Source organism: Oncorhynchus nerka, linkage group LG9a (genome assembly GCF_034236695.1).
Source record: "Oncorhynchus nerka isolate Pitt River linkage group LG9a, Oner_Uvic_2.0, whole genome shotgun sequence".
NCBI classification, from domain to species: Eukaryota; Metazoa; Chordata; class Actinopteri; order Salmoniformes; family Salmonidae; genus Oncorhynchus; species Oncorhynchus nerka.
The window spans coordinates 24,110,198-24,136,553 of NC_088404.1; the positions used below are offsets into that span (position 1 = coordinate 24,110,198).

The following is a 26,356-nucleotide window of genomic DNA, read 5'->3' on the forward strand; positions in this document are numbered from 1 at the left end:
AATATATAGGCTATAGAACCATCACTAAAATAATACATTCAGCAGGCTATTATAGATATTTTGAATGCATGAGTCTAAAACACATTGTGGATGAATGGATAGATGAATGCATGACATAATATGTGTGATATAACTGGATAACATTAATTATATTGCATAAAATAGAAATAGTTATGTTATTAGTCTACTATTTATTGTAAGCCTACTTCTGAGACCTTTATGCCATGTTGCTGTATAGGTCTGTGGTGCCAGTGAAATAACATCAAAAACATAATTTGTTTGTAATACTTTCCAATCTGGACTCTAAAGTCAGTGCACTGTCAACTTTACATGCACCTCGTTTGACATTCTCATCATCCTCTCCCCACAGCAACTTCTGCAGTCACGCATACCTTTGCATCCATCATCTGCATCCATCATCCTAAAACATAAAACAAAAACAATTAGAACAGAGTTCGTTCTCCATAAAGTCAGCCATAGGATCACATAACCTAATGATATAAAATAAAGCGTTTTCTAATTTGGGGCCACAGTTAACTACGCTACAAACCGTATGCATGACTGTAAATTTACTTGCTATACATAGCCTAGTCAATTGCATACGCAATAGGCTAATCTAATTTATTAAATTGACCTTATCTATATAGGCCTATTATGTTGATCAATTTGTCAGCAAAGCAAAGCCTTTCAATTTGACCACATATTGTTTTCCTTTACAATATTTTCTTTTCTAAATGTAGGTGTTAGCCAGAGTATATCTGAACAGCTGCTTCTGCTTGAGCAAAAGACATTCAACGACCAGGAGAAAAAACCACGCACAGATGTAGTCCTTCTAGAGAACTACAGTACGTATTCATCTCTTCCGTGTCAACAACAAGAAGTCGGCCAACTATATATGCTCTACAATCAAGTAATAACGAGGTAAGAATTAAAAGGTAAATATATACATTAACTCTATGCAATTGTGTTCACTCTATAGTTACTGCAAGCTGCGAGTGACTGCTGTAAATGTGTCAAAATGTATCAGTTGTGATCACGTGCAACCTTCAGCGACATAATGCAACATTGTAGCATTATCAAACACCAGTCTTACAATGTCAATTTAAGCATATTAAACGGTCATACATTTTGGCATGGGTTATTTGATAGCTATTCCCATAATTGTTTAACTCAAATCCCATGATCAGTCGAATTAGGCTACGTTATGTGATAGCAACTCAATTCAATGTAGCCATCACTCCTAGACTGGTGTTGTCGGTATTAGGTTGTTAAGTAATATTTAACATTCTCTGTCAACAACATTGCTGGGACTGGACACAATCTTTAACATACATTAAATCATTGTTGAATGAAAGGAAACTGGCAAAATACTATTTCAAATTGGACTAGAAAATATAATACAGTTCTATTAAGCTATACCTCATTAGACAAAAACTGTAGGCTATCTGTACAAAGTTAATGACCCAGAAATGTAATAATCTTATTCAGTAATTGTCCCATTTTTCCTAAATAATTATATTATTAATTCATTGTAGTATCCACAATTATATAAGCCATAACAGTAGTAAGGACTTTTTGATTGAGGTTACCTTAATTTATGTCTGAAATGCTTCTAGGCAAGTACATGATCAAACTGGATTCTGAATTCCTATAGAAGTCTAGTCAGAATAGTTAATTTCACAAGCATGTTGTACTCTTTTGGAAATTATGGCAGAATGCATCAACACAGAGCTTGTACAGAATATTCTGGATTTCTTTCTATAGTGACATGAATTAATACATAAACCCAGACCTACATGATCCTCAACTATGTCAAGGTTAACATATTGTGTTAAATATCTACTGAATACTGGATGTTTCTCACAGTCACAGAAGAAGCATGGACTTTGATGTTCAATATATAGGCTGATTGATTTTAAAAGGCAACTCCACCACTTTTTGACCCGATTTTCATCGGTTTGAAATACCAGTGTTTACATATGTGAAAACTGTGCATTTCTACATTTTGAAGAAAAAAAATCTAAAGTTAAAAAGTTCTACCCAAAGACATCATCAAAAGTAAAAACTTTTTGAAAACAGTGATTTTCAAACACTATGAGATTTACGGTGACATGGGGAGTGAGAAAATACCCTCCTCTGGCTAGAAACTCATTGCAGGTTTTGAAAATCACTATTTTTCTTACTTTTAATCTTACCTTGTGATGTCACAGACATGCATTTTTTATTTAACCTCAGATCATAGACATTTGGTGCTGGAGATAATGAATATGACGTTGAAAAGTGGCGGAATTGCTCTTTAATAAAGGCAGATGAAAAGACTAGCATGTTCAAATGGGTCATTTTTGGAAAGATCTTATTAGTCATATTTAAGAAGTGACCTTGTTAGACACGTGCTCTGCAGATCTGTGCTGACTATCTGGATGACTCCCAAAAGGCACCCGATTGATATAGTGCACTACTTTTGACCAGGGCCCATTGGGCTCTGTTCAAAAGTAATGTGCTATGTAGGAAATGGGCCCTGGTCAAAGTAGTGCACTATATTGGGAACAGGTTGCCATTTGGGACACAGCCTATCTGTTGTGCTACATGTCTGGGGTAAGGATAGGGATAGGGAGAGAAGGGATACGGAGAGGAGGGAGAGGTAGAGGTGGGGGAGCCAGCTGTAGTGCAGAGAGAGAGGCTGTTTTCACACTCATTATTATGTGTCAGTGGAAAAACATCTCACCCCATGTAATATAATGAAATAGCCTATACAGTGCTGAATCAGCCTAAATGTGTTGTTGTCCTGCTGTTATCTCCCTCCGCTGTGCTGCATGTTGTGTATAATTGTCTCAGTAATGATCCTCTATGCTCTAGTGTATAAATATAAGGTAGATTACAACTGCATGCACTGTAAATATAAAATAGAAACATACGCTCCTCTGTTTATTATTTTATGATTAAGCTTATCAATGTGTTCTAAAACCAATAACCTGAGAAAATTGATTTTGAAATGTTGTTTAATTTTTGCATGGTTAAACCAGACTGAATGTAGTTACGGTCGTATCTACACTTGACACTTACAGTACATTCAACTTCTGCTATCAGAATGCAAAGCTATCAGAATGCAAAGTTGCTTTGTGGTTTGATTGTGTTCAGATCTGTCTGACGACTTCAGGATGTGGTCAGGGATGCATTGTGTGAAGTTTGCTCCTTAGTCTGGATGCAATCAGCACATACAATGGGTGAAAGCATATACAATGGGCGACATCATCAGCATTCCTCCAACATTATTTTCATTATAATGTTGGAGGAAATACACGTTCCTAGCATGTGAATGTCTTTGCGGGCCTCCTAAATGCTGGCTAGCTAGCTAATATTCACAAACAAATATTTTTTGTTTGGCTAGAGTTCTGCTAACCCGTTTGTAATCCCTTTAGTGTTTTTTTTTTTGCTTGCTAGCTTTCTGGCTAGCTACAGAGGTGAACTGACTAGTTAGCTACAGTAGTTAGCTACTGCCATCAGTTGTTGTTGTGTTATTGTCATATGTTGCCTATTCCACCATTGGTAGAATGCATACTGTCATTTGAATATAGCGTAGGTAAAGGGAATCCGGACACACTGCAGACACAGTCGATACATTTAAATGTATACTACCGTTCAAAAGTTTGGGGTCACTTTTTGAAAGAAAAGCACATTTTTTTCCATTAAAATAACATAAAATTGATCAGAAATACAGTGTAGACATGGTTAATGTTGTAAATGACTATTGTAGCTGGAAATGGCAGATTTTTGGGGGAATATCTACAAAGGTGTACAGAGGCCCATGATCAGCAACCTTCACTCCTGTGTTCCAATAGCATGTTATGTTAGCTAATCCAACTTTATCACTTTAAAAGGCTAATTGATCATTAGAAAAACCTTTTGCAGTTATGTTAGCACAGCTGAAAACTGTTGTGCTAGTTAAAGAAGCAATAAAACTAGCCTTCTTTAGACTAGTTGAGTATCTGGAGCATCAGCATTTGTGGGTTCGATTACAGGCTCAAAATGGCCAGAAACGAAGAACTTTCTTCTGAAACTCGTCAGTCTATTCTTGTTCTGAGTAAATGAAGGCTATTCCATGCGAGAAATTGCCAAGGAACAGAATATCTCCTACAACTCTGTGTACTACTCCCTTCACAGATCAGAGCAAACTGGCTCTAACCAGAATAGAAAGAGGAGTGGGAGGCCTCGGTGCACAACTGAGCAAGAGGAGAAGTACATTAGTGTCTAGTTTGAGAAACAGATGCCTCATATGTCCTCAACTGGCAGCTTCATTAAATAAAAAACACCAGTCTCAACGTCAACAGTGAAGAGGCGACTCCGGGATGCTGGCATTTTGTTGGTGTTTTGTTGATGTTCTGGTTTATGGTAGGAAGATTTGAATTAATACTGAACAAAAATATAAACGCAACATGTGAAGTGTTGATCACATGTTTTATGAGCTGAAATAAAAGACCCCAGAATTGTTCCATACGGAAAAAAACCAACGTATTTTTCTCAAATTGTGTGGACATGTTTACATCCCTGTTAGTGAGCATTTCTCCTTTGCCAAGATAATCCATCCACATGACAGGTGTGGCAAATCAAGAAGCTGATTAAACAGCATTATACAGGTGCACTTTGTGCTGGGGACAAATAACATATAACAATTGATTTTATGGTTCATTAAGAATGCTATTTCTTAGATATATGTTTTTGGTTGTTATGAAAATTCCATGCAGTATTTTTCTGGATTAATATACAAGATAATATGAAATACACTTGTGTGAAAATGTCCTTGTGGTTTCTGTTGGTATGCAGGGTGGTGATGTTCCTGCATATGAAAAGAAAGTGGGTTACTGTGAAGCAGCCTATTTTAGCTGTAAACACAGTTAGATTGATCTGACAATGATTTTTTTCTACTCATCAGCTGTTTTGAATTATGAGCCATTCACAGCTCAAGCATAACCAAATACACAGTAAAGGCACAGATAAGCAATCAATGCTAAAACATAGCATATTTATTTCCAGAAACACAGAACACTGGCATTCTATGTGCTCAGTCTCTGTCTATTGACATGTACATGCTTTTCCAGAGTGTACTGTTATTTCTTCTCAAAATGTAATTTTTGTGTTGCCCAATGTCCTGTCTGTACCACACATTGAGTGTGACTGAGTGTGCTTGTACTGAGTGTGACTCAGTGTGTGATCATCTGGCCTGTATGTTCCTCTCAGAGGGTTGGTCATTCAGTAACACATTGTTCCAGAGGAAAGGGCAGACAGGACAGAGGAGGCTCTCAGCCTCAGGGCTCTCTCTAAGCAGGGGAAGGGAAGGGTGAAGAGCTAGCAGGAGGTTTGGACAAAGCTTCTGCTGAAACAAATCATTGATGGAGAGGTGAATGTTACCTTAGAAACCACAAACCTGCAGAGATTGAGAGAGTTGAAGTAGGCCCAGAGCAATTAGTATGTGTTTTTCTTATGTGGTGACACGTGCGTCAATCTACAGTAAGTAACATAATAACAAATACCCATCATAATCTGTCAGTTTAAACTAGAGATGTATGGAGGTAGTTTTGTGCCCGCAAAAATAAGGGGTTAAATAATTGTAAAAAATATATATTTCCTTAGCTTTCTTATATCTCCTAGATATAGGACAGACCATTCAAAACCTTCTTCCTTATGATACATATTTTGACTGTCTTTTTTTGCCATTTATGAATGTGTTATTCAAGGTGTTTCTATGGGCTTCAGTGTAAAGGCCAAATACTTTTTCAAATCAAAATATGTTTTAAATATTATTTTGGGGATACCTCAAGGGTTCCTAAAATTCTACATCAAATAGCTAAATGATCCATGGTATGACCATCTTAAAACAATTCAATATGTTAGCTTAGTAGTATCCCACCCCAACGGCTTAGACTTTTAGAAGTTAACTGCCAGAAGGCAGGTAGGCAGGAGGTTCAGCAAAATAGTTGTTTTATTCACAAAATAAGGATAGCCTAATGATAGCAGTTTAGGATAAGTGATGATTTATGTCAGCAAGGCATATGTAAAAAGTACTTAAAAAACAAACAAAAGATGAACAAAAACTTCTCAAGAAAGAATTGAACTGTATCAAAACTGCATTTGACCTAAGGAAATAGGTTTACATTTACATTTACATTTAAGTCATTTAGCAGACGCTCTTATCCAGAGCGACTTACAAATTGGTGCGTTCACCTTAAGACATCCAGTGGAACAGCCACTTTACAATAGTGCATCTAAATCTTTTAAGGGGGGTGAGAAGGATGACTTTATCCTATCCTAGGTATTCCTGAAAGAGGTGGGGTTTCAGGTGTCTCCGGAAGGTGGTGATTGACTCCGCTGTCCTGGCGTCGTGAGGGAGTTTGTTCCACCATTGGGGGGCCAGAGCAGCGAACAGTTTTGACTGGGCTGCGCGGGAACTGTACTTCCTCAGTGGTAGGGAGGCGAGCAGGCCAGAGGTGGATGAACGCAGTGCCCTTGTTTGGGTGTAGGGCCTGATCAGAGCCTGGAGGTACTGAGGTGCCGTTCCCCTCACAGCTCCGTAGGCAAGCACCATGGTCTTGTAGCGGATGCGAGCTTCAACTGGAAGCCAGTGGAGAGAGCGGAGGAGCGGGGTGACGTGAGAGAACTTGGGAAGGTTGAACAGGTTTAGCCTGGCTGACGCGACCCACATGCCTCACAGCTCACCCACTGGGCAAAAACTGGTTTCAACAACAAATAATTCTATGTGATGACGTTGAATCAATGTGGAAAACTGATTGAATTTGCAAAAAGTAATCAACATAAGGGAATGTCATTTTTTTCACTCAACATTTAACCTAAATCCAATGACATGGTGAAATTTTTTTGTTAACCAGATTTAAATCAAAACTAGATGTTGAACCGACGTCTGTGCCCAGTGGGCAGGGTGCGCTGTGACCACACTGGTCTGGAAAGGAGGCCGTTTGTTAATGTAATATTCGCTAATAAATTGTGCAATGGGTTTGATTGGTTCTCTCAAATGTTTTTATCCCTCGGGGGTTGAGACCTTTCATTGTTTGGATTTGAAATTCCAACTGTTGTAATAGAAGGGGGCGTGCATGTGTGGCTGTGTGTGGCTGTGCATGTGGGTGTTTGAGTGAGAAAGACACAAAGGAGAACCAATCAGTAAAAAAGCACTGCCCCCTTCATTATCGATGCATTGTGCCAACAACATCAAAGAGCCGTTCCAGACTCTAAAGTCAGGAGGACTTGGAGAGTTAGGTGTTATACAGCGTACCCACACATGGATAGGCGAAATATTACTCATCAGAGCTCCTCGCAGTCGAACACGACAACTAGCAAAGCCAGGTAGAAATAGCTAGTGCTACACCTGGGCTAAACCATAGATTCAATGAACAGGGATGCATGTGACCGATTCCCTGTTTAAATCTAATTTACCCAACACATAGGCCATGAAATGGTCTAAAAGCGAACTTATCATATTTTTATCTGCATTATACTCAAACGTTTTACTATAGGTGTCACGACTTCCGCCAAAGTCGGTTCCTCTCCTTATTCGGGCGGCGTTCGGCAGTCGACGTCACCGGTCTTCTAGCCATCGCAGATCCACCTTTCATTTTCCATTTGTTTTGTCTTGTCTTCCTGCACACCTGGTTTACATCTCCTACTAATTAACATGTGTATTTATCCTTCTGTTCCCTCCATGTCTGTGTGGGGTATTGTTTATTGTCAAGGTTGGTACCCTTCCGGCTGGTTTGCGCCGGGTTTTGTTTTATATCCGTGCTTTGTGGCAGCCGGTACTTTGTACTTTGGTTTTGTACTTTGTGCTGCCTCACTTGTTCTTTGGGAATTTGTTTTGTGACGCGGTTGCGTTCTGTGTTATGATTGCCTAAGTAAAGTGCTTTGTCCATTCATCTCTGCTCTCCTGCGCCTGACTTCCATGCACCAGCTACACCCACCATTGACAATAGGTGATATGTCATTAAACAAATAAACCAAAAATACTAAATGACAGTACATGCACACGTCCGTGGTGGAAGCACCTTGTAAAGTATGCGAACATGCACGAATGGAGCTCTGAGAAGCGGGAACAAACACAAAGTAGGCCTAAGCATTCAAAATAAATGCACAAACTTACATAACCTAGCTAGATATAACTTTTAACCTAGAAGTCAACAGTTATTGTTTGTGTTTTACAAGCACCTTTCACCTGCATTCTGTTCATCTGTTCAACTCATGATCTTGACTATTTAAATGCTTTGAATTCTCATTTTGCCCTATACATAGGCCTATTCACACACACCTTCTCTTCTCTCCATAGGAGCTCTTTGGCCGGTGGTAGTTTTGGCCTGAGTTGGTGATCGGCATCATGGAGGTGGTTATGAACATTCTCAAGACACCAGTGCCCAGTGGGGTGTCTATGACCCTGGGCCTGTTCATGATCTTCCTGGCTCTGCTGTACTGGTAACTCAATGTCTTCTGCCTCTAGTCTAGGTCAATAGAACAAATCCAAAACTTTTGTATACAGATGTGTCATGTGTGTCTGTTGGTACTGTATGTATTTTTCAGTCTAGTTGGGTTATATTTCCACTAATATGATGCAGACTCTCACGAACACGATGGTGTTTTCTGTTTTCTACAAACCCCCACAAGTGTCACTGGACTCGTTTGAAGGTAAACCGGTACCGGTTTAAAAAATGAATTGATGTATGGAAATTGGGATAAATATGTATCAAACATATTTGTAAACATTTTTAAAACATAAACATTTGGGATACCTACAGGGGTCTTTAAATTCCAAACAAACATTTGGGATACCTACAGGGGTCCTTAAATTCCAAACCAAATAGCGTGACAGTCCATGTTAGCTTAGTAGTTAGTTCACAGAAGCCGGCATATCACTGTAATTGTATGGTGTTCAGATGACACACACAAAAAGTCCTCAATTCAGGATAAGTGCTTAACCTGTTGCCTCTACTTGGGACGCTTGCGTCCGATTTTTAAAATGCTTTTCGGCGACAGCATGAGAAGCTATTATCTGATAGCATGCACCAATACACTACAACAGAAAAGCACAGCAGGGGACGTAAACAAAATAATTAGCATTTCGGCGTTACACAAACCGCACAATAAAATAGAAAACAGTCATTACCTTTCACCATCTTCTTTGTTGGCACTCCTAGATGTCCCATAAACACTATTGGGTCTTTATTTAGATTAAATCGGGCCATATAAAGCCAAGATATCGTTATATGTAGACTGTGTGATAAACGAAAAAAACAGCGATTTCACAACGTAACGTCATTTTTTAAAATTCAAAAAGTAGACGATAAACTTTCACAAAACACTTCGAAATACGTTTGTAATGCTACTTTAGGTATTAGTAAACGTTAATAAGCGATAAAAATCATCCGTAGGCGATGTAAATATCAGTAGCTGTCGTCTTGGAAAAAATTTCAGGAGAGAGCTCTTCCGGAATGATCTGGGCGGAGACCGGAGGTAAGCGGTGCCCCTCTTTCGGTTCAACCAAGAATCAAAGATGATTAAATTCACAAGATACTCGACAACATGGGGATGCTGTGGGAGTTGAATACTCGGTCTTATCTAATTTGGCTGTTAACAATTGCTGGAAGTGGCGCAAGGATATTTATTTCCATTTTCTGTGATCAGGTTTTCCTGCGCTTTCCGATGTAACGCACGTTATGTAATAGCCACAGTCGTGATTTAACCAGTTTTAAAAACGTCCGAGGGTTTCCTATCCACACATTCTAACCATATGAACGTACTATATTCCTGGCATGAGTAGCAGGGCGCTGAAATGTTGCGCGATTTTTAACAAAATGTTCAAAAAAGTAGAGGGTTGACTGAAGAGGTTAATCAGCATACACCAGTCAAAATAGAATGTGCTTACTCTCAACCCTCATCACATCTGACGAAAAGTGAGAAAACGACTTTGCAGAAGGAGCACGTTTAATTTTAGCCCCACATTAGCTAGGATTAGTAGTCGTTGAGTTCAGCCATGTGAGATTGCTGCCATACAAAGGAGTGAGAGGGCCTGACAAGCATGCTCTTTCTCCTTGCAGAGCACGGAGACTGACTGAACACTGGTCACTGTGCAAATCAAAATCAAATTGATTTATAAAGCCCTTCTCACATCAGCCGATATCTCTAAGTGCTGTACAGAAACCCAGCCTAAAACCCCAAACAGCAAGCAATGCAGAAGGACGGTGGCTAGAAAAAACTCCCTAGTAAGGCCAAAACCTAGGAAGAAACCTAGAGAGGAACGAGGCTACGAGGGGTGGCCAGTCCTCTTCTGGCTGTGCCGGGTGGAGATTACAGCAGAACATGGTTAGATGTTCAAATGTTCATAAATGTCCAGCATGGTCAAATAATAATAATCACAGTAGTTGTTGAGGGTGCAGCAAGTCAGCACACCAGGAGTAAATGTCAGTGGGCTTTTCATAGCCGATCATTAAGAGTATCTCTACCGCTCCTGCTGTCTCTAGAGAGTTGAAAACAGCAGGTCTGGAACAGGTAGCACGTCCGGTGAACAGTTCAGGGTTCCATAGCCGCAGAACAGAACAGAACAGAACAGTTGAAACTGGAGCAGCAGCACGGCCAGGTGGACTGGGGACAGCAAGGAGTCATCATGCCAGGTAGTCCTGAGGCATGGTCCTAGGGCTCAGGTCCTCCGAGAGAGAGAAAGAAAGAGAGAAAGAGCGAATTAGAGAGAGCATACTTAAATTCACACAGGACACAGGATAAGACAGGAGAAGTACTCCAGATATTACAAACTAACCCACTGAAGTGACGCACCCCTCCTAGGGACGGCATGAAAGAGCACCAGTAAGCCAGTGACTCAGCCCCTGTAATAGGGTTATATGCAGAGAATCCCAGTGGAGAGAGGGGAACCGGCCAGGCAGAGACAGCAAGGGCGGTTCGTTGCTCCAGAGCCTTTCCGTTCACCTTCACACTCCTGGGTCAGACTACACTCAATCATATGACCCACTGAAGAGATGAGTCTTCAGTAAAGACGTAAAGGTTGAGACCGAGTCTGCGTCTCTCACATGGGTAGTCAGACCATTCCATAAAAATGGAGCTCTATAGGAGAAAGCCCTGCCTCCAGCTGTTTGCTTGGAAATTCTAGGGACAATTAGGGGGCCTGCGTCTTGTGACCATAGCGTACGTGTAGGTATGTACGGCAGGATCAAATCGAAAGGATAGGTAGGAGCAAGCCCATGTAATGCTTTGTGGGTTAGCAGTAAAACCTTGAAATCAGCCCTTGCCTTAACAGGAAGCCAGTGTAGGGAGGCTAGCGTGAGTTAGGTATTTAGTAAATAAATAAGTAAACCCAATTTTGTATTGCTGATTCAACTTGTGAGCCAGGGTTCGTGCAGATAACTAAGAATTTACAACTTTCAGATGAGACTGAATTAAGATGACGATTAATATTGACTGCGATTGATGTAAAATATTACTAGGTCTTTAAGAGTTTATTCGGAAGATAACAGCTCTATACATATTATTTTGTGGTGCCCTGACTCTCGTTAATTACATTTACATGATTAGCTCAATCAGGTAATATTAATTACGGATAAATTATTTTATAGAATAGCATGTAAAAGACACGACGCGACTACCAGACCACCATTTTATTACGTTTGCAATCGCAACAAATAATCTGCTCAGACCCCAATCATGGAGCATCAAAAGTCGTGCTATAAATTCTCTCACAGAGACAAAGATATCAGTTTGTCTCTGTGAATGGTTTTTCCTCTGACAAATCAACTGTAAATTTCGGGGTTCCTCAAGGTTCCGTTTTAGGACCACTATTGTTTTCACTATATATTTGACCTCTTGGGGATGTCATTCGAAAACATAATGTTAACTTTCACTGCTATGCGGACGACAAACAGCTGTACATTTCAATGAAACATGGTGAAGCCCCAAAATTTCCCTCGCTAGAAGCCTGTGTTTCAGACATAAAGAAGTGGATAGCTGCAAACGTTCTACTTTTAAACTCGGACAAAACAGAGATGCTTGTTCTAGGTCCCAAGAAACAAAGAGATCTTCTGTTGAATCTGACAATTAATCTTGATGGTTGTACAGTCGTCTCAAATAAAACTGTGAAGGACCTTGGCGTTACTCTGGACACTGATCTCTCTTTTGACGAACATATCAAGACTGTTTCAAGGACAACTTTTTTTCATCTACGTAACATTGCAGAAATCAGAAACTTTCTGTCCAAAAATTATGCAGAAAAATTAATCCATGCTTTTGTTACTTCTAGGTTAGACTAATGCTCTACTTTCCGGCTACCCGAATAAAGCACTAAATAAACTTCAGTTAGTGCTAAATACGGCTGCTAGAATCCTGACTAGAACCAAAACATTTGATCATATTACTCCAGTGCTCACGCTGATGTTGGCTTCATTCTGTAGTTATTATCAGAACCCTTCTGACATAGGACCGTCGTCCTCACGTCCCTGGAACAGCAGGTTATATTGTCATCAAGGGCTTATATAGGAAGGGAGAGGAGGGCGTGTTTGAAAAGTTTTATAGCCCATGTCCCTTCACAGGGGTGGGCCACTGAATGAGCAGAGCCCTATCTTTTGAAAACCCAAATCTCACATTTTTGAAGCTAAAATTTCATCCCATCATGAATAATTTCATATTCAAACATTTAAATTGAACAACAATTCCATGTGAATCCGATAACTCTGATGTGTAGACTTTCCACTGTAGAGTTTATGTCATCTTATCATTGATGAGAATGTCTCAGATGACAACCGAACTGACATCATATTCATTAATTAAGTACCACCGCATATGTTCAATTGGTCGCATTACCAGAATATAGTTCAATTCCCCCCACCTTCTGATGTTACCAGAATCTCTATGTTAACCCAGGGTTTTGCAAATGTAACATCAGTAGGGTAGAGAGAGGAAAAAGGGGAGAAGAGGTATTTATGACTGTCATAAACCTACCCCCAGGCCAACGTCATGACACCAGGATTATGAGGAAAAACATTAAGATCCACAACATTTATTCCATGTTATACAAAACTAGGTCCAGAGTATGACTGTGACAGTGAGTAGGTCCAGAGACATGTTGGACAAAACCCACTGAGTCGATGATGGCTCCGAAAGCCTTTTGGAGTGGGTCTGTGGACTATTCCATGTGAATATTAAAATCACCAAAAATTAGAATATTATCTGCTATGACTATAAGGTCCGATAGGAATTCAGGGAACTCAGTGAGGAACTCTGTATATGGTCCAGTGCACTGTTGTGGAAAATGTAGTTTCTTTGTAAAGCAAGCATAAAGCCTGCTGTTTGTGGTATCCCGGTGATACAGTCTTTTAACTTGTTGGTTATACATTACATACTGTAGGTTTCCACTTCAGATGTACAGTATAGCAGTAACAGACACCATGTTGAAACTGTTGGTTTTAAAGATGCCCACAACAGACACAAACACACACGGTTCCACAGAACAAGTCAATTCCTGTCTTTTGGTGCAGATGCCATTCAGTTGGAAGAAATTAAAGAGTTTTTAATGTAAGATCCCAAATTGAGATTTATACTGTATCTGAGGATGAAACTAGCCTGCATGAGGGGTCGTCATGACATCGGGTTAGAAATTAACATATTTAGGAAGAGCAAAGTCAATTTGTCTCTGGCACGACTCCATAAAGACGTAAGCCACATTAAATAATTAAACTCACAGTTTAAAGGAGATGTTGCATCATTGAAACGTCAAGCGTCAATCATGTCTCAGTAGTACCTTTGCACTCATCTAAACTGCACAAGTTGTTCTCTGGGAAATCATAACACTGCCTTGTTTGCTGTGAAGTCCTTTTCCATTTACTTCACATAAATACTCATACTCTGCATGCTCAAAATGTCAAGGCTTGTTAATAATCTTTATTTCCAAGAAATGGCTTATTCACAGTTGCGGCACTGCTGGCAGTTTTAATACAGGGATGTTTTCAACAGCAATACACAAACACTTTCTCCCTCAGGAGACCTAGGGTTTGTCTTGGCCAGGCAGTGTCTGCCCAATCCGAGTTATCCACTGCTCAGGCTGAACCTCAGCTGAACCCTCCCTGGGACCAGACTCCACCTCTCTCTCATGGCAGCTGAATGCTCAGCCGTCTGGCTCGAAGACCACAGGACAGAGTGCCACCTACTGGCCAGTGGAGTAATGACCTGTCTGTCTGTAAAACAAAGAAGGCTGCTGCTTGGATACACAGGGTTATAATAATTTGGCACCAATTGTGGAAAACAGACTGAAACAAGAAGGGACTACCCGAACTTGTCCATTTTCTGTTTTGCTACAGAATGCCCTAATGAATACAATCCTGGTTTATTCCCACTATAAAATCATTTGATCGTCTGTTCTTGCGTTTTATGGATGGCAATTATTATTTTTACAAATAGACCGTTGTCCCACATGGTTTGGGCAGGTCCAGTCCTTTCTGACTCAATAGTCCATTGCTTTTCTTTTCTTTCCGGTGTATGTGACAATAAAATATCTATTTTATCATTTTTGTTTCACTCATGTAAGCTTGATGGGGAAATTATCTGTCTGTTTGGGGATACAGAGAGAAGTTTCTATAGCTTAGGTAACACGGATATTTCCACTAGAGGTCGATGACCGATTAACCGATTAATTAGGGCCGATTTCAAGTTTTCATAACAATCAGAAATCGGTATTTTTGGAAACCGATAATTTAACGAGGCAAGTTAAGTTCTTATTTTCAATGACGGCCTAGGAACGGTGGGTTAACTGCCTTGTTCAGTGGCAGAACGACAGATGTTTACCCTGTCAGGGATTCAATCTTGCAACCTTACGGTTAACTAGTCCAATGCTCTAACCACCTGCCACACGAGGAGCCTGCCTGTTGCGCGAATGCTGTAAGAAGCCAAGGTAAGTTGCTAGCTAGCATTAAACTTATCTTATAAAAAACAATCAATCAATCGTAATCACTAGTTATAAGTACACATGGTTGATGATATTACTAGTTTATCTAGCGTTTCCTGCGTTGAATATAATTGATGCGGTGCGCATTCGCGAAAAAGGACTGTCGTTCCTCCAACGTGTACCTAACCATAAACATCAATGCCTTTCTTAAAATCAATACACAGAAGTATATATTTTTAAACCTGCATATTTAGCAAAAATAATATATTAACCAGGTGAAATTGTGTCACTTCTCTTGTGTTCATTGCACACGGAGTCAGGGTATATGCAACAGTTTGGGCCGCCTGGCTCATTGCGAACTAATTTGCCAGAATTCTACGTAACTATGACATAACATTGAAGGTTGTGCAATGTAACAGCAATATTTAGACTTAGGGATGCCATCCGTTAGATAAAATACGTAACGGTTCCGTATTTCACTGAAAGAATAAACATTTTGTTTTCGAAATGATCGTTTCCGGATTTGAACATATTAATGACCTAAGGCTCGTATTTCTGTGTGTTATTATGTTATAATTAAGTCTATGATTTGATAGAGCAGTCTGACTGAGCGATGGTAGGCACCAGCAGGCTCATAAGCATTCATTCAAACAGCACTTTCGTGCATTTTCCCAGCAGCTCTTCACAATGCTTCAAGCTCTTCACAATGCTTCGCAGCTCTTTGCAATGCTTCGCAGCTCTTCACAATGCTTCACAGCTCTTCACAATGCTTCAAGCTCTTCACAATGCTTCAAGCTCTTCACAATGCTTCGCAGCTCTTCACAATGCTTCGCAGCTCTTTGCAATGCTTCGCAGCTCTTCACAATGCTTCACAGCTCTTCACAATGCTTCAAGCTCTTCACAATGCTTCGCAGCTCTTCACAATGCTTCAAGCTCTTCACAATGCTTCGCAGCTCTTCACAATGCTTCGCAGCTCTTCACAATGCTTCAAGCTCTTCACAATGCTTCGCAGCTCTTCACAATGCTTCGCAGCTCTTCACAATGCTTCAAGCTCTTCACAATGCTTCACAGCTCTTCACAATGCTTCGCAACCCTTCACAATGCTTCGCAGTTCATTCCTATAATAACTACAACCTAAAACTTCTTACCTGGGAATATTGAAGACTCATGTTAAAAGGTACCACCAGCTTTCATATGTTCTCATGTTCTGAGCAAGGAACTTAAACGTTAGCTTTCTTACATGGCACATATTGCACGTTTACTTTCTTCTCCAACACTTTTTTTGCATTATTTATAAAAAATAAAAAATGTTTTACTAGGCAAGTCAGTTAAGAACAAATTCTTATTTTCAATGACGGCCTAGGAACAGTGGGTTAACTGCCTGTTCAGGGGCAGAACGACAGATTTGTACCTTGTCAGCTCTGGGATTTGAACTTGCAACCTTTCGGTTACTAGTCCAACGCTCTAACCACTAGGCTACCCTGCCGCCCCATGTATTATATTAAGTTAAAATAAGTGTTCATTCAGTATTGTTGTAATTGTCATTATTACAAGTAAATGTAAAAAAACGTCCGATTTAAACGGTATCGGCTTTTTCTGGTCCTCCAATGATCGGTATCGGCGTTGAAAAATCATAATTGGTCGACCTCTAATTTCCACCATCTGTGTGTTATACATTGGGTCTCCCCAATATGCTATTAGTTCAGTGTGAGTATTGTGTGAAATACAATGCACCCAGCACACAGGCACAGTGACTGAACTCACCCCATCTCTCTCTCTCTCTCTCTCTCTCTCTCTCGGTCTCACACACACACACACACACACACACACACAGAACCCCACATACACACACCCTCCTCCGCTGTAACTTGAGACGATTGTTTTCCTGTCCCTGTGTCCCCTCGAGAAAGTGTGCTAAACTCTGTAGCGAAATGAACTCTACAAGGAACACAGTGTGTGTAACCCAACCAGGGTCCATTCACTGGCTAGTCAGTCCAAGTGGAAAGCATGACATAGCCGCTGATGATTTCACAACAAATGAACTCTGAATAAGGCTGTGATATCCAAGTGTCTCATCGTTGTTGGATGCTCTACCATAAGCACTGATTCAAAGGTGGTGATGATGAAGATTGTGATATCATTGGATGTTCAGACACAGAGCCATATTGCAAATGTAAGACTTAGGTAGAATCCCTTATATAAATTCATATAGGGAGGTTTAGTATAAGGAGATACTCCTTTAGTTTGTTTTTGATATAAATGGCTTTCAAATGGTCAATATCCTGGCCACACTGTTCACATGTACAGTTCTCTGTATTGGACTCTGACATCATGCATGAACCAACGTGTTTCATTAAGGCTGAATCTATAAGCAGACAGGATAACAGTGGCTCCGCTTATTTAAATAAGCAGATGCCCTTTGTGCAGTAATATCCCTCATTGGAAATATGCAATGAGAGATTGATCAGATCAAAACATTTCATCCCACTCCTTACATGCCTTGCCAGTGCTCTAGGAATAGTGTGCATATGCGAGTGTGTGTATTTGTGTGTGCGTGTGTGTGTGCGTCTGCGTGCGTGCGTGCGTGCAAGTCTTTACAGCTCCCCTTATAAACCCTGAACCCAACCCTACTGAATAATAGAGGAAGTAACAGAGCGGGCTGCAGCTAAAGTATCAGTACCGGGCATTATAAAACGACCCACCCTATTGAGTAGCTCAGACTGGAGCCTCTTCAGGCAGAGCCATAGTACAGTCCCTAATTAGACCTGGGTTCAAATACTATTCAAAATCCTTTCAAATACTTTATCGTGGCTTGATTGAGCTTACCTGGTGCAATTTGACTAGTATATTAGTTCCAAAAGTGTGATCTCTGACCCATCTTGCACTCCAGGCATACAAAATCAAAAGTTGAAATATTTCAAATGACATTTGAACCCAGGTGTGCGGGCTCTAATATAAACCCAGGACAGCTGACTTGGCAGCACTGCACCACGGTGCTCCGGCATCCTGCAGTTTGACTTCCGTTGTCATTGGCCGAGTCCTGTGGAGTGCTTATTTTTTAATTGAGGCTGTTTGGACAGCTCATCCATCACTGACTGCACACCTCACACCTCACTCCCCGACAGACAGACAGACAGACAGACAGACAGACAGACAGACAACATGCCCCTCTCAGTCATTTTTATTTTAAAATGGTTATTAATATTGTATATGGTCTGCTGCTAAAATATCACAGGTACCAACCTACCCACCCACTGAACTATACGGTACATCCTTCTCATCCTTCCAAGTCCAAAAGGCACTGCAAAGTACTCTATGTACAGGTAGAAAATGTCAGATTTAAAATGTAGGCTTGCGCTTGACATGCTATGGACAATAGCTCATTCTCGCCCTCCTCATGATATCTGAACTGACAGACTGACTTGAACCCTACGGAAAGACTGTACACCAAAGAAAAATGTGTTTTTAGAAGCATATTAATAGATTTTCACAAAAAAATGAAATTGTCCTTCTAATAAGTCTATCCCAAGTTAGGAAATTTGGGTAGACATTTAATTGGAGATGCTGTTATGGTAGCCTATAGTATGGTAGATGGTAGATGCTACTCTGTAGTACAAAGCTACACTCTTAGAAACGCTACACTCTTAGAAACGCTACACTCTTAGAAATGCTACACTCTTAGAAACGCTACACTCTAAGGCTGTCCCCATAGGAGAACCATTTTTGATTCCAGGTAGAACCCTTTTTGGTTCCAGGTAGAACCCATTTGGTTTCCAGGTAGAACCCTCTGTAGAAAGGAACACAGGGTTCTACGTGCACGTAAAAAGGGTTCTTCAAAGGGTTCTCCTATGCTGACAGCCGAAGAACCCTTTAAGGTTCTAGATAGCACGTTTCTTCCTAAGAATGTAGTCAGTCTGTATGACTAAACTGAGAGGATGTGTTTCTTTTTCCACTATAGCCCTATTTTCCCTGTTGCACTCGAGTAGCCATCCCTTTTAATGGGCCAGCAAAGCTCATTTAGTCACCTTTACATTGTGGAAACATCGTGAGATAATCTTTTCCCATCGTTGAGCTAGGCTGTAAATAGATTTGTTGTTATTGTTTTTCTGGTGCGTGGATTGGGTGAAGCAGAAGTGGCATAGGGGGAGAGAGAAACACTGTGCGGGCATGCACGCGCCACGTGTGTGTGTGTGTGTGTGTGTGTGTGTGTGTGTGTGTGTGTGTGTGTGTGTGTGTGTGTGTGTGTGTGTGTGTGTGTGTGTGTGAAGGAGGGATGGGTCCATGTGACTCACAATTACTGGAAATGGAATGGAGGTGCCAGTCACATGTGCCTTTTGTTTGGCGGCTGCATGACTCCATGACAGCGTGACTCTCCATCTCTGTACAATACACCTGCTCACACTCCAGATCTAATAGAACAGCATGACGCACCTCTCAAATCACCTTGCCTGCTTTCCTTTGTCAACCTTTATCATAGAGAAATCCCACTCTCCTCCCACTCGTCACTGGCTTCTCCTTGGTTAATTTTGGTCTGCGGCTTTGCTTGTGGAAGCTCATTGGAGCAACACTGAGTAACTAGCCTCTGGATTGTGCATCCGTACTGCAGCTGTGTGAATCTCTATAATAGAAGGATGGCAGACAGAGCAGTGATTTGTGTGTTTAATTAACAGTCTTAAAGAGGCAGTGCAGTTAAAAACGTGATTTTCCTGTTTTTTGTATGACATTTCCACTCTATGAGGTCGAAATAACACTCTGAAAATGTGAACATTATGATAATCCCCCTTTTCTGCAAGAGCTGTTTGAAAGCCTATTCAGGTGGGATGGAACTTTTGGCCCACATCAAATGACGTCACAATGTGATCTGATTAGACCAGTGTCTATTCATCTAGGTAAGGGGGTGGGCTCTAGACCATCCTATTAGCCAATCAAAGATGTGTATGTAAATATCTTCAAAACAAAATCCTAACACCCACACGATCAGACTGAGCATTTCAAGGGCCAACGGAGGCTAAAAATACATTTTTTGAGTTATTTTCATTAAATAAACAAACACCGTGACATACAGTGATGATTTAAAAACAACGTTTCAAAGACTGCAGCTTTAACAGTCTTTCAACATAGCTGATGACTGTAGTTGGAGACCATTATGAGATGGGGAGAAGCATGCTCTGTCCAATAAGAGGGATCCAGTAGTCATCATGGCTGCAGTTGGGCCTCTGGTTAACACAACCCAAAGACTTGATGGTACTAATGTAATGGAGATTAACCATGTGCTAGGGGAGATTGTTCAGTGAGAGGTGGATGTGGATACATTGAAAGCGAAAAATATTATTATAAAGAGAGTTTAATAGATTTTCATCTGAGTCTGTGTGCTTCAGCTCTCTATGTATGTGGAAATAAGGCTAATATGAGCTGTAGCCAATGTGCTGATGTCTCACATAATCACCCTGTTATCTAGAGGGATGAGAAAACTGCTAAAACAGTTTGTCTGTGGTGGGATTGTGTAATGCTTGATGGATAGTTTGTGTTACATTAGATTGGGTTGATGAGCCCTCTTTCAATACAAATAACTATTAACAAACGGTTACAAACAATCATACACTTTTCCTTATCAATAACTGAAGGAGATGGGGTTCTTGGACCAAAAGTGTTGATAATGTGTGTGTGTGTGTGTGTGTGTGTGTGAGGGAAGGGTTCATAATGGTGCAGCCTTGTGTCTGTCTGAGTCTATATGTGTGAAGGCTTTGTTTTATCAGGGTTAATATCCATGGATTGGGGATTGCAGGCCGTTCAGTTTTTGTTGCGGCTCATTGCTTTTCTGCACGGCACAATGGATGATGTTAATTGATGGTGTGGTACAATGGATGATGTGACAGAGAAGAATGCCAGACATATACAGCTATGGGCATGCGTCAGGGTTACACCCCCAGCTATACCACCACTGCCCTGCGGCCACATACCTCCGTGATGAAGACAGCTCTTGTTGGATAATGAAGAACATATCACACGTTGCAGATGATTGAAAAATTGCGGAGATTCTCTTCCATCAACCCCCAGGATGTTGAATGGATCACATAGAGAATGGTAAAATGGCGCTGGAAGTAAAATGGCACCGGAAGAAATGGTAACAGTTTTACGGGCGCCTAACTAATTGTGCTATAATGTGTTTATTTTCGCGTTATTTGTAACTTATTGTGTACATAATGTTTCTGCCACCGTATCTTACGGCAAAAAAAGAGCTTCTGGATGTCAGGACAGCGATCACTCACCTCGGATTAGACAAAGACTTTTTCTTCAACAAACAGGACACACGGGATTTACTTCGAACACCCGACAAGGCCAACATCCCCGTCATTGGCAAGAGAAAGAGACGTAGGTACATAGGACACAGAGCTGGGTTCCTCATAAGGATCCGCAGAAAGCGAGTGGGAAAACTGCCGTTACAGTCAATATTACTTGCCAACGCGCAATCACTGGACAATAAATTACACGAGGTACGATCACGAATATCCTACCAACAGGACATCAGAAACTGTAATATCTTATGTTTCACGGAAATGTGTCTGAATGATGACATGGATATTCAGCTAGCGGAATATATGCTGCACCGGCAAGTAGAACTGCACACTCCGGTAAGACGAGGGGGAGCGGTCTGTGCATATTTGTAAACATCAGCTGGTGCACGAAATCTAAGGAAGTCTCTAGATTTTGCTCACCTGAAGTTGAGTACTTTTCGTGGCTGTTCATTTACCACCACAGACGGATGCTGGCACTAAGACTGCACTCAGTCAGCTGTATAAGGAAATAAGCAAACAGGAAACCACTCACCCAGAGGCGGCGCTCCTAGTGGCCGGACGATTTTAATGCAGGGAAACTTAAATCAGTTTTACCTCATTTCTATCAACATGTTAAATGCGCAACCAGAGGGAAAAATATCTAGATCATCTGTACTCCACACACAGAGACGCATGCAAAGCTCTCCCTCGCCCTCCATTTGGTAAATCTGAACACAATTCTATCCTCCTGAATCCTGCTTACAAGCAAAATTTCAGGCAGGAAGCACCAGTGACTCGGTCTATAAAAAACTGGTGAGATGAAGCAGATGCTAAACTACAGGACTGTTTTGCTATCACAGACTGGAACATGTTCCGGGATTCTTCCGATGACATTGAGGAGAACACCACATCAGTCACTGGCTTTATCAATAAGTGCATCGAGGACGTCGTCCCCACAGTGACTGTACATACATACCCCAACCAGAAGCCATGGATTACAGGCAACATTCGCACTGAGCTAATGGGTAGAGTTGCCTCTTTCAAGGTGCGGGACTCTAACCCGGAAGCTTATAAAAAATCCTGCTATGCCCTCCGACATACCATCAAACAGGCAAAGCACCAATACATGGCAAAGATTGAATCGTACTACACCGGCTCCGACGCTGCTCTTATGTGGCAGGGCTTGCAAACTATTACAGACTACAAAGGGAAGCACAGCCAAGAGCTGCCCAGTGACACTAGCCTAGCAGACGAGCTAAATAACTTCTATGCTCGCTTCGGGGCAAGCAACACTGTGGCATGCATGAGACCATCAGCTATTCCAGACAACTGTGTGATCACACTCTCCGTAGCCGACGTGTGTAAGATCTTTAAACAGGTCAACATTCACAAGGCTGCGGGGCAAGACGGATTACCAGGACATGTACTTTGGGCATGTGCTGACCAACTGGCAGGTGTCTTCACTGACATTTTTAACATGTCCCTGATTGAGTCTGTAATATCAACATGTTTCAAGCAGACCACCATAGTCCCTATGGCCAAGAACACCAAGGCAACCTGCCTAAATGACTACAGACCCATAGCACTCACGTCCGTAGCCATGAAATGCTTTGAAAGGCTAATGACTCACATCAACACCATTATCCCAGAAACCCTAGACCCACTCCAATTTGCGTACCACAAACAGATCCACAGATGATGCAATAGCTATTGCACTCAACACTGCCCTTTCTCACCTGGACAAAAGGAACACCTACATGAGAATGCTATTCACTGACTACAGCTCAGCATTCAACACCATAGTTCCCTCATAGCTCATCACTAAGGTAAGGATCCTGGGACTCAACACCTCCCTCTGCAACTGGATCCTGCACTTCCTGACGGGCCACCCCCAGGTGGTGATGGTAGGTAGCAACACATCCGCCACGCTGATCCTCAACACTGGAGCCCCTCAGGGGTGCATGCTCAGTCCCCTCCTGTACTCCCTGTTCACCCACACTGCGTGACCAGGCACAACTCCAACACCATCATTAAGTTTGCAGACGACACAACAGTGGTAGGTAGGCCTGATCACCGACAATGACAAGACAGCCTATAGGGAGGTCAGAGACCTGGCCGGGTGGTGCCAGAATAACAACCTATCCCTCAACATAATCAAGACAAAGGAGATGATTGTGGACTACAGGAAAAGGAGGACTGAGAACGCCCCCATTCTCATCGACGGGGCTGTAGTGGAGCAGGTTGAGAGCTTCACGTTCCTTGGTGTCCACTTTAAAACAGACTAGAATGGTTCAAACACACCAAGACAGTCGTGAAGAGGGCATGACAAAGCCTATTCCCCCTCAGGAAACTAAAAAGATTTGGAATGGGTCCTCGGATCATCAAAAGGTTCTACAGCTGTAACATCAAGAGCATCCTGACTGGTTGCATCACTGCCTGGTATGACAACTGCTCGGCCTCTGACCGCAAGGCACTACAGAGGGTAGTGTGAACGGCCCAGTACATCACTGGGGCTAAGCTGCCTGCCATCCAGTACCTCTACCCCAGCCATCCCAGTCATAGAATGTTCTCTCTACTACCGCGTAGTAAGCGGTACCAAGTCTAGGACAAAAATACTTCTCAACAGTTTTTACCCACAAGCCATAAGACTCTTGAACAAGTAATCAAATGGCTACCCAGACTATTTGCATTGTCCCCCCCCCCAAAACTCCTCTTTTACGCTGCTGCTACTCTCTGTTTATCATATATGCATAGTCACTTTAACTATACATTAATGTACATACAACCTCAATTAGCCTGACTAACCGGTGCCCACGCACATTGGCTACCCGGACTATCTACATTGTGTCCCACCACACGCCAACCCCTCTTTTACGCTACTGCTACTCTCTGTTTATCATATATGCATAGTCACTTTAACCAAACCTAAATGTACATACTACTTCATTTAGCCCAACTAAACGGTGCCTGTATATAGCCTCGCTACTGTATATAGCCTCACTACTGTTATTTTTCACTGTCTTTTTACTTTTTATCTATTGTTCACCTAATACCTATTTTTTACTTGAAAATCGCACTGTTGGTTAGGCCCTGTAAGTAAGCAGCGCACGTGACAAATAAACTTGGATATGATTTGATTGAAAAATTGCGGAGATTCACTTCCATCAACCCCCAGGGTGTTGAATGGATGACATAGAGAATGGAGCATGGTGGTTGTCTGAGGGAGTTCCAGCTTGGTTTAGCTAGGCTAGGCATGGGCTCTCTCCAGCTTGGTTGAGCTAGGATAGGCTAGGCCAGGGTTCTCCCCAGCTTGGTTAAACTAGGTTAGGCTTGGGCTGGGTTCTCTCCAGCTTGGTTAAACTAGGTTAGGCTATCTCCAGCTTGGTTGAGCTAGGCTAGGCTATGCATGGGTTCTCTCCAGCTTGGATGAGTTAGGCTAGGCTAGGCCTAGGTCCTAGTTGTTGGCTCTTGGCCTTATGCTGGGATGCAGGCACCGCAGCCCCACAGTTGATAAAACTAGGCCATGTAGGATGAACTAACACTCACACTTGACTTTTACCCCCCTACTAGCGCTTTACTTTATTAAGTCAAATTGACTTACTATGACATGTGGTTGTCCTACCTAGCTATCTTTTTTTCATGTTTTCGTCTTCGTCTTAAGATGAATGCACTAACTGTAAGTCTCTCTGGATAAGAGAATCCTCTAAATGACTAAAATGTTAACTGAAAAATTAGACAAGTCCAGGTAATCCCTCTTGGTTTTAATCTGTTTTCTTCCGTTTGGTGCATAATCACACAACCCTGATTCAATACTATGGTTTAACCATGATGCCCTGGGAGCGTCTCCATCTCCTGGCCCTTTGATTGGCTGTATCTCACGTTGCCAGATCTGTGTGGTTGTTTGATGGAGGTGTGTGTCCTATTGTCAGATAGTTGTAATTTCAGCAGCAGACAGATAAAAAGACCCTGCCAGCTGCAGCCCTTCAGTCTAATTGAGATTTCAATCCCCCTGACCACCACATGACCCGTCGTGCGCGCGTGTGTGTGTGTGTGTGTGTGTGTGCGTGCATGCACATGTTTGTGTTCATCTAGGAGATGAAATGAGAGGGAGACGGCTCTATAAATCTGTCTTTTGTTAATCGCAACCCCAAACACCAGAGCCGGAGACTCTTGAGTATGAAAAATTCACTATCCGCTCCTTATTACATTTTTTATAAGCAACTTTTTCAGTTTTAACCCTGGAGGGGTGAGTCCTGGCTTTTCTCAGTTTTGTCTGTGTCTCAGAGTGCGTCACTGGATGTTCCTAAGAAACCAATGGTTTCCAGGTGAAGACGCTCCGCTCTGACGTGGGTGGGTGGGACTGGGGAAATTAATAGTGAGCTGTGGTTGCCGCACAGCAGGCTCAGCTCTTACGGTAACAACAGGCCCAGCTCTTACTGTAACAACAGGCCCAGCTCTTACTGTAACAACAGGCCCAGCTCTTACAGTTACAGCAGACCCAGCTCTTACTGTAACAGCAGGCCCAGCTCTTACAGTAACAGCAGACCCAGCTCTTACTGTAACAGCAGGCCCAGCTCTTACTGTAACAGCAGGCCCAGCTCTTACTGTAACAACAGGCCCAGCTCTTACTGTAACAACAGGCCCAGCTCCTACTGTAACAACAGGCCCAGCTCTTACTGTAACAACAGGCCCAGCTCCTACTGTAACAGCAGGCCCAGCTCTTACTGTAACAACAGGCCCAGCTCTTACAGTAACAACAGGCCCAACTCTTACTGTAACAGCAGGCCCAGCTCTTACTGTAAAAACAGGCCCAGCCCTTACAGTAACAACAGGCCCAGCTCCTACTGTAACAGTAGGCCCAGCTCTTACTGTAACAGTAGGCCCAGCTCTTACTGTAACAACAGGCCCAGCTCTTACAGTAACAACAGGCCCAGCTCCTACTGTAACAACTGGCCCAGCTCCTACTGTAACAACAGGCCCAGCTCTTACAGTAACAACAGGCCCAGCTCCTACTGTAACAACTGGCCCAGCTCTTACAGTAACAACAGGCCCAGCTCCTACTGTAACAACTGGCCCAGCTCCTACTGTAACAACAGGCCCAGCTCTTACTGTAACAACAGGCCCAGCTCCTACTGTAACAGCAGGCCCA

At 42.0% G+C, this 26,356-nt stretch overlaps 1 protein-coding gene across 2 annotated transcripts in view; it reads left to right on the forward strand.

Annotated features, from left to right (window-relative positions):
• The first annotated feature begins 817 nt into the window (after window positions 1-817).
• Window positions 818-26,356, forward strand: part of tbxas1 (thromboxane A synthase 1 (platelet)) — a 144,987-nt gene continuing 119,448 nt past the window's right edge. The window contains exons 1-2 of one of the 2 annotated variants that reach the window (XM_029667702.2): window positions 818-921; window positions 8,327-8,469. In XM_029667702.2, the coding sequence (XP_029523562.1) occupies window positions 8,375-8,469 (95 nt within the window). In that variant the 5' untranslated portion in view covers window positions 818-921; window positions 8,327-8,374. Of the gene's footprint in view, window positions 936-8,326; window positions 8,470-26,356 lie in introns of both variants that reach the window. The other variant, XM_029667703.2, reaches the window with a different exon arrangement.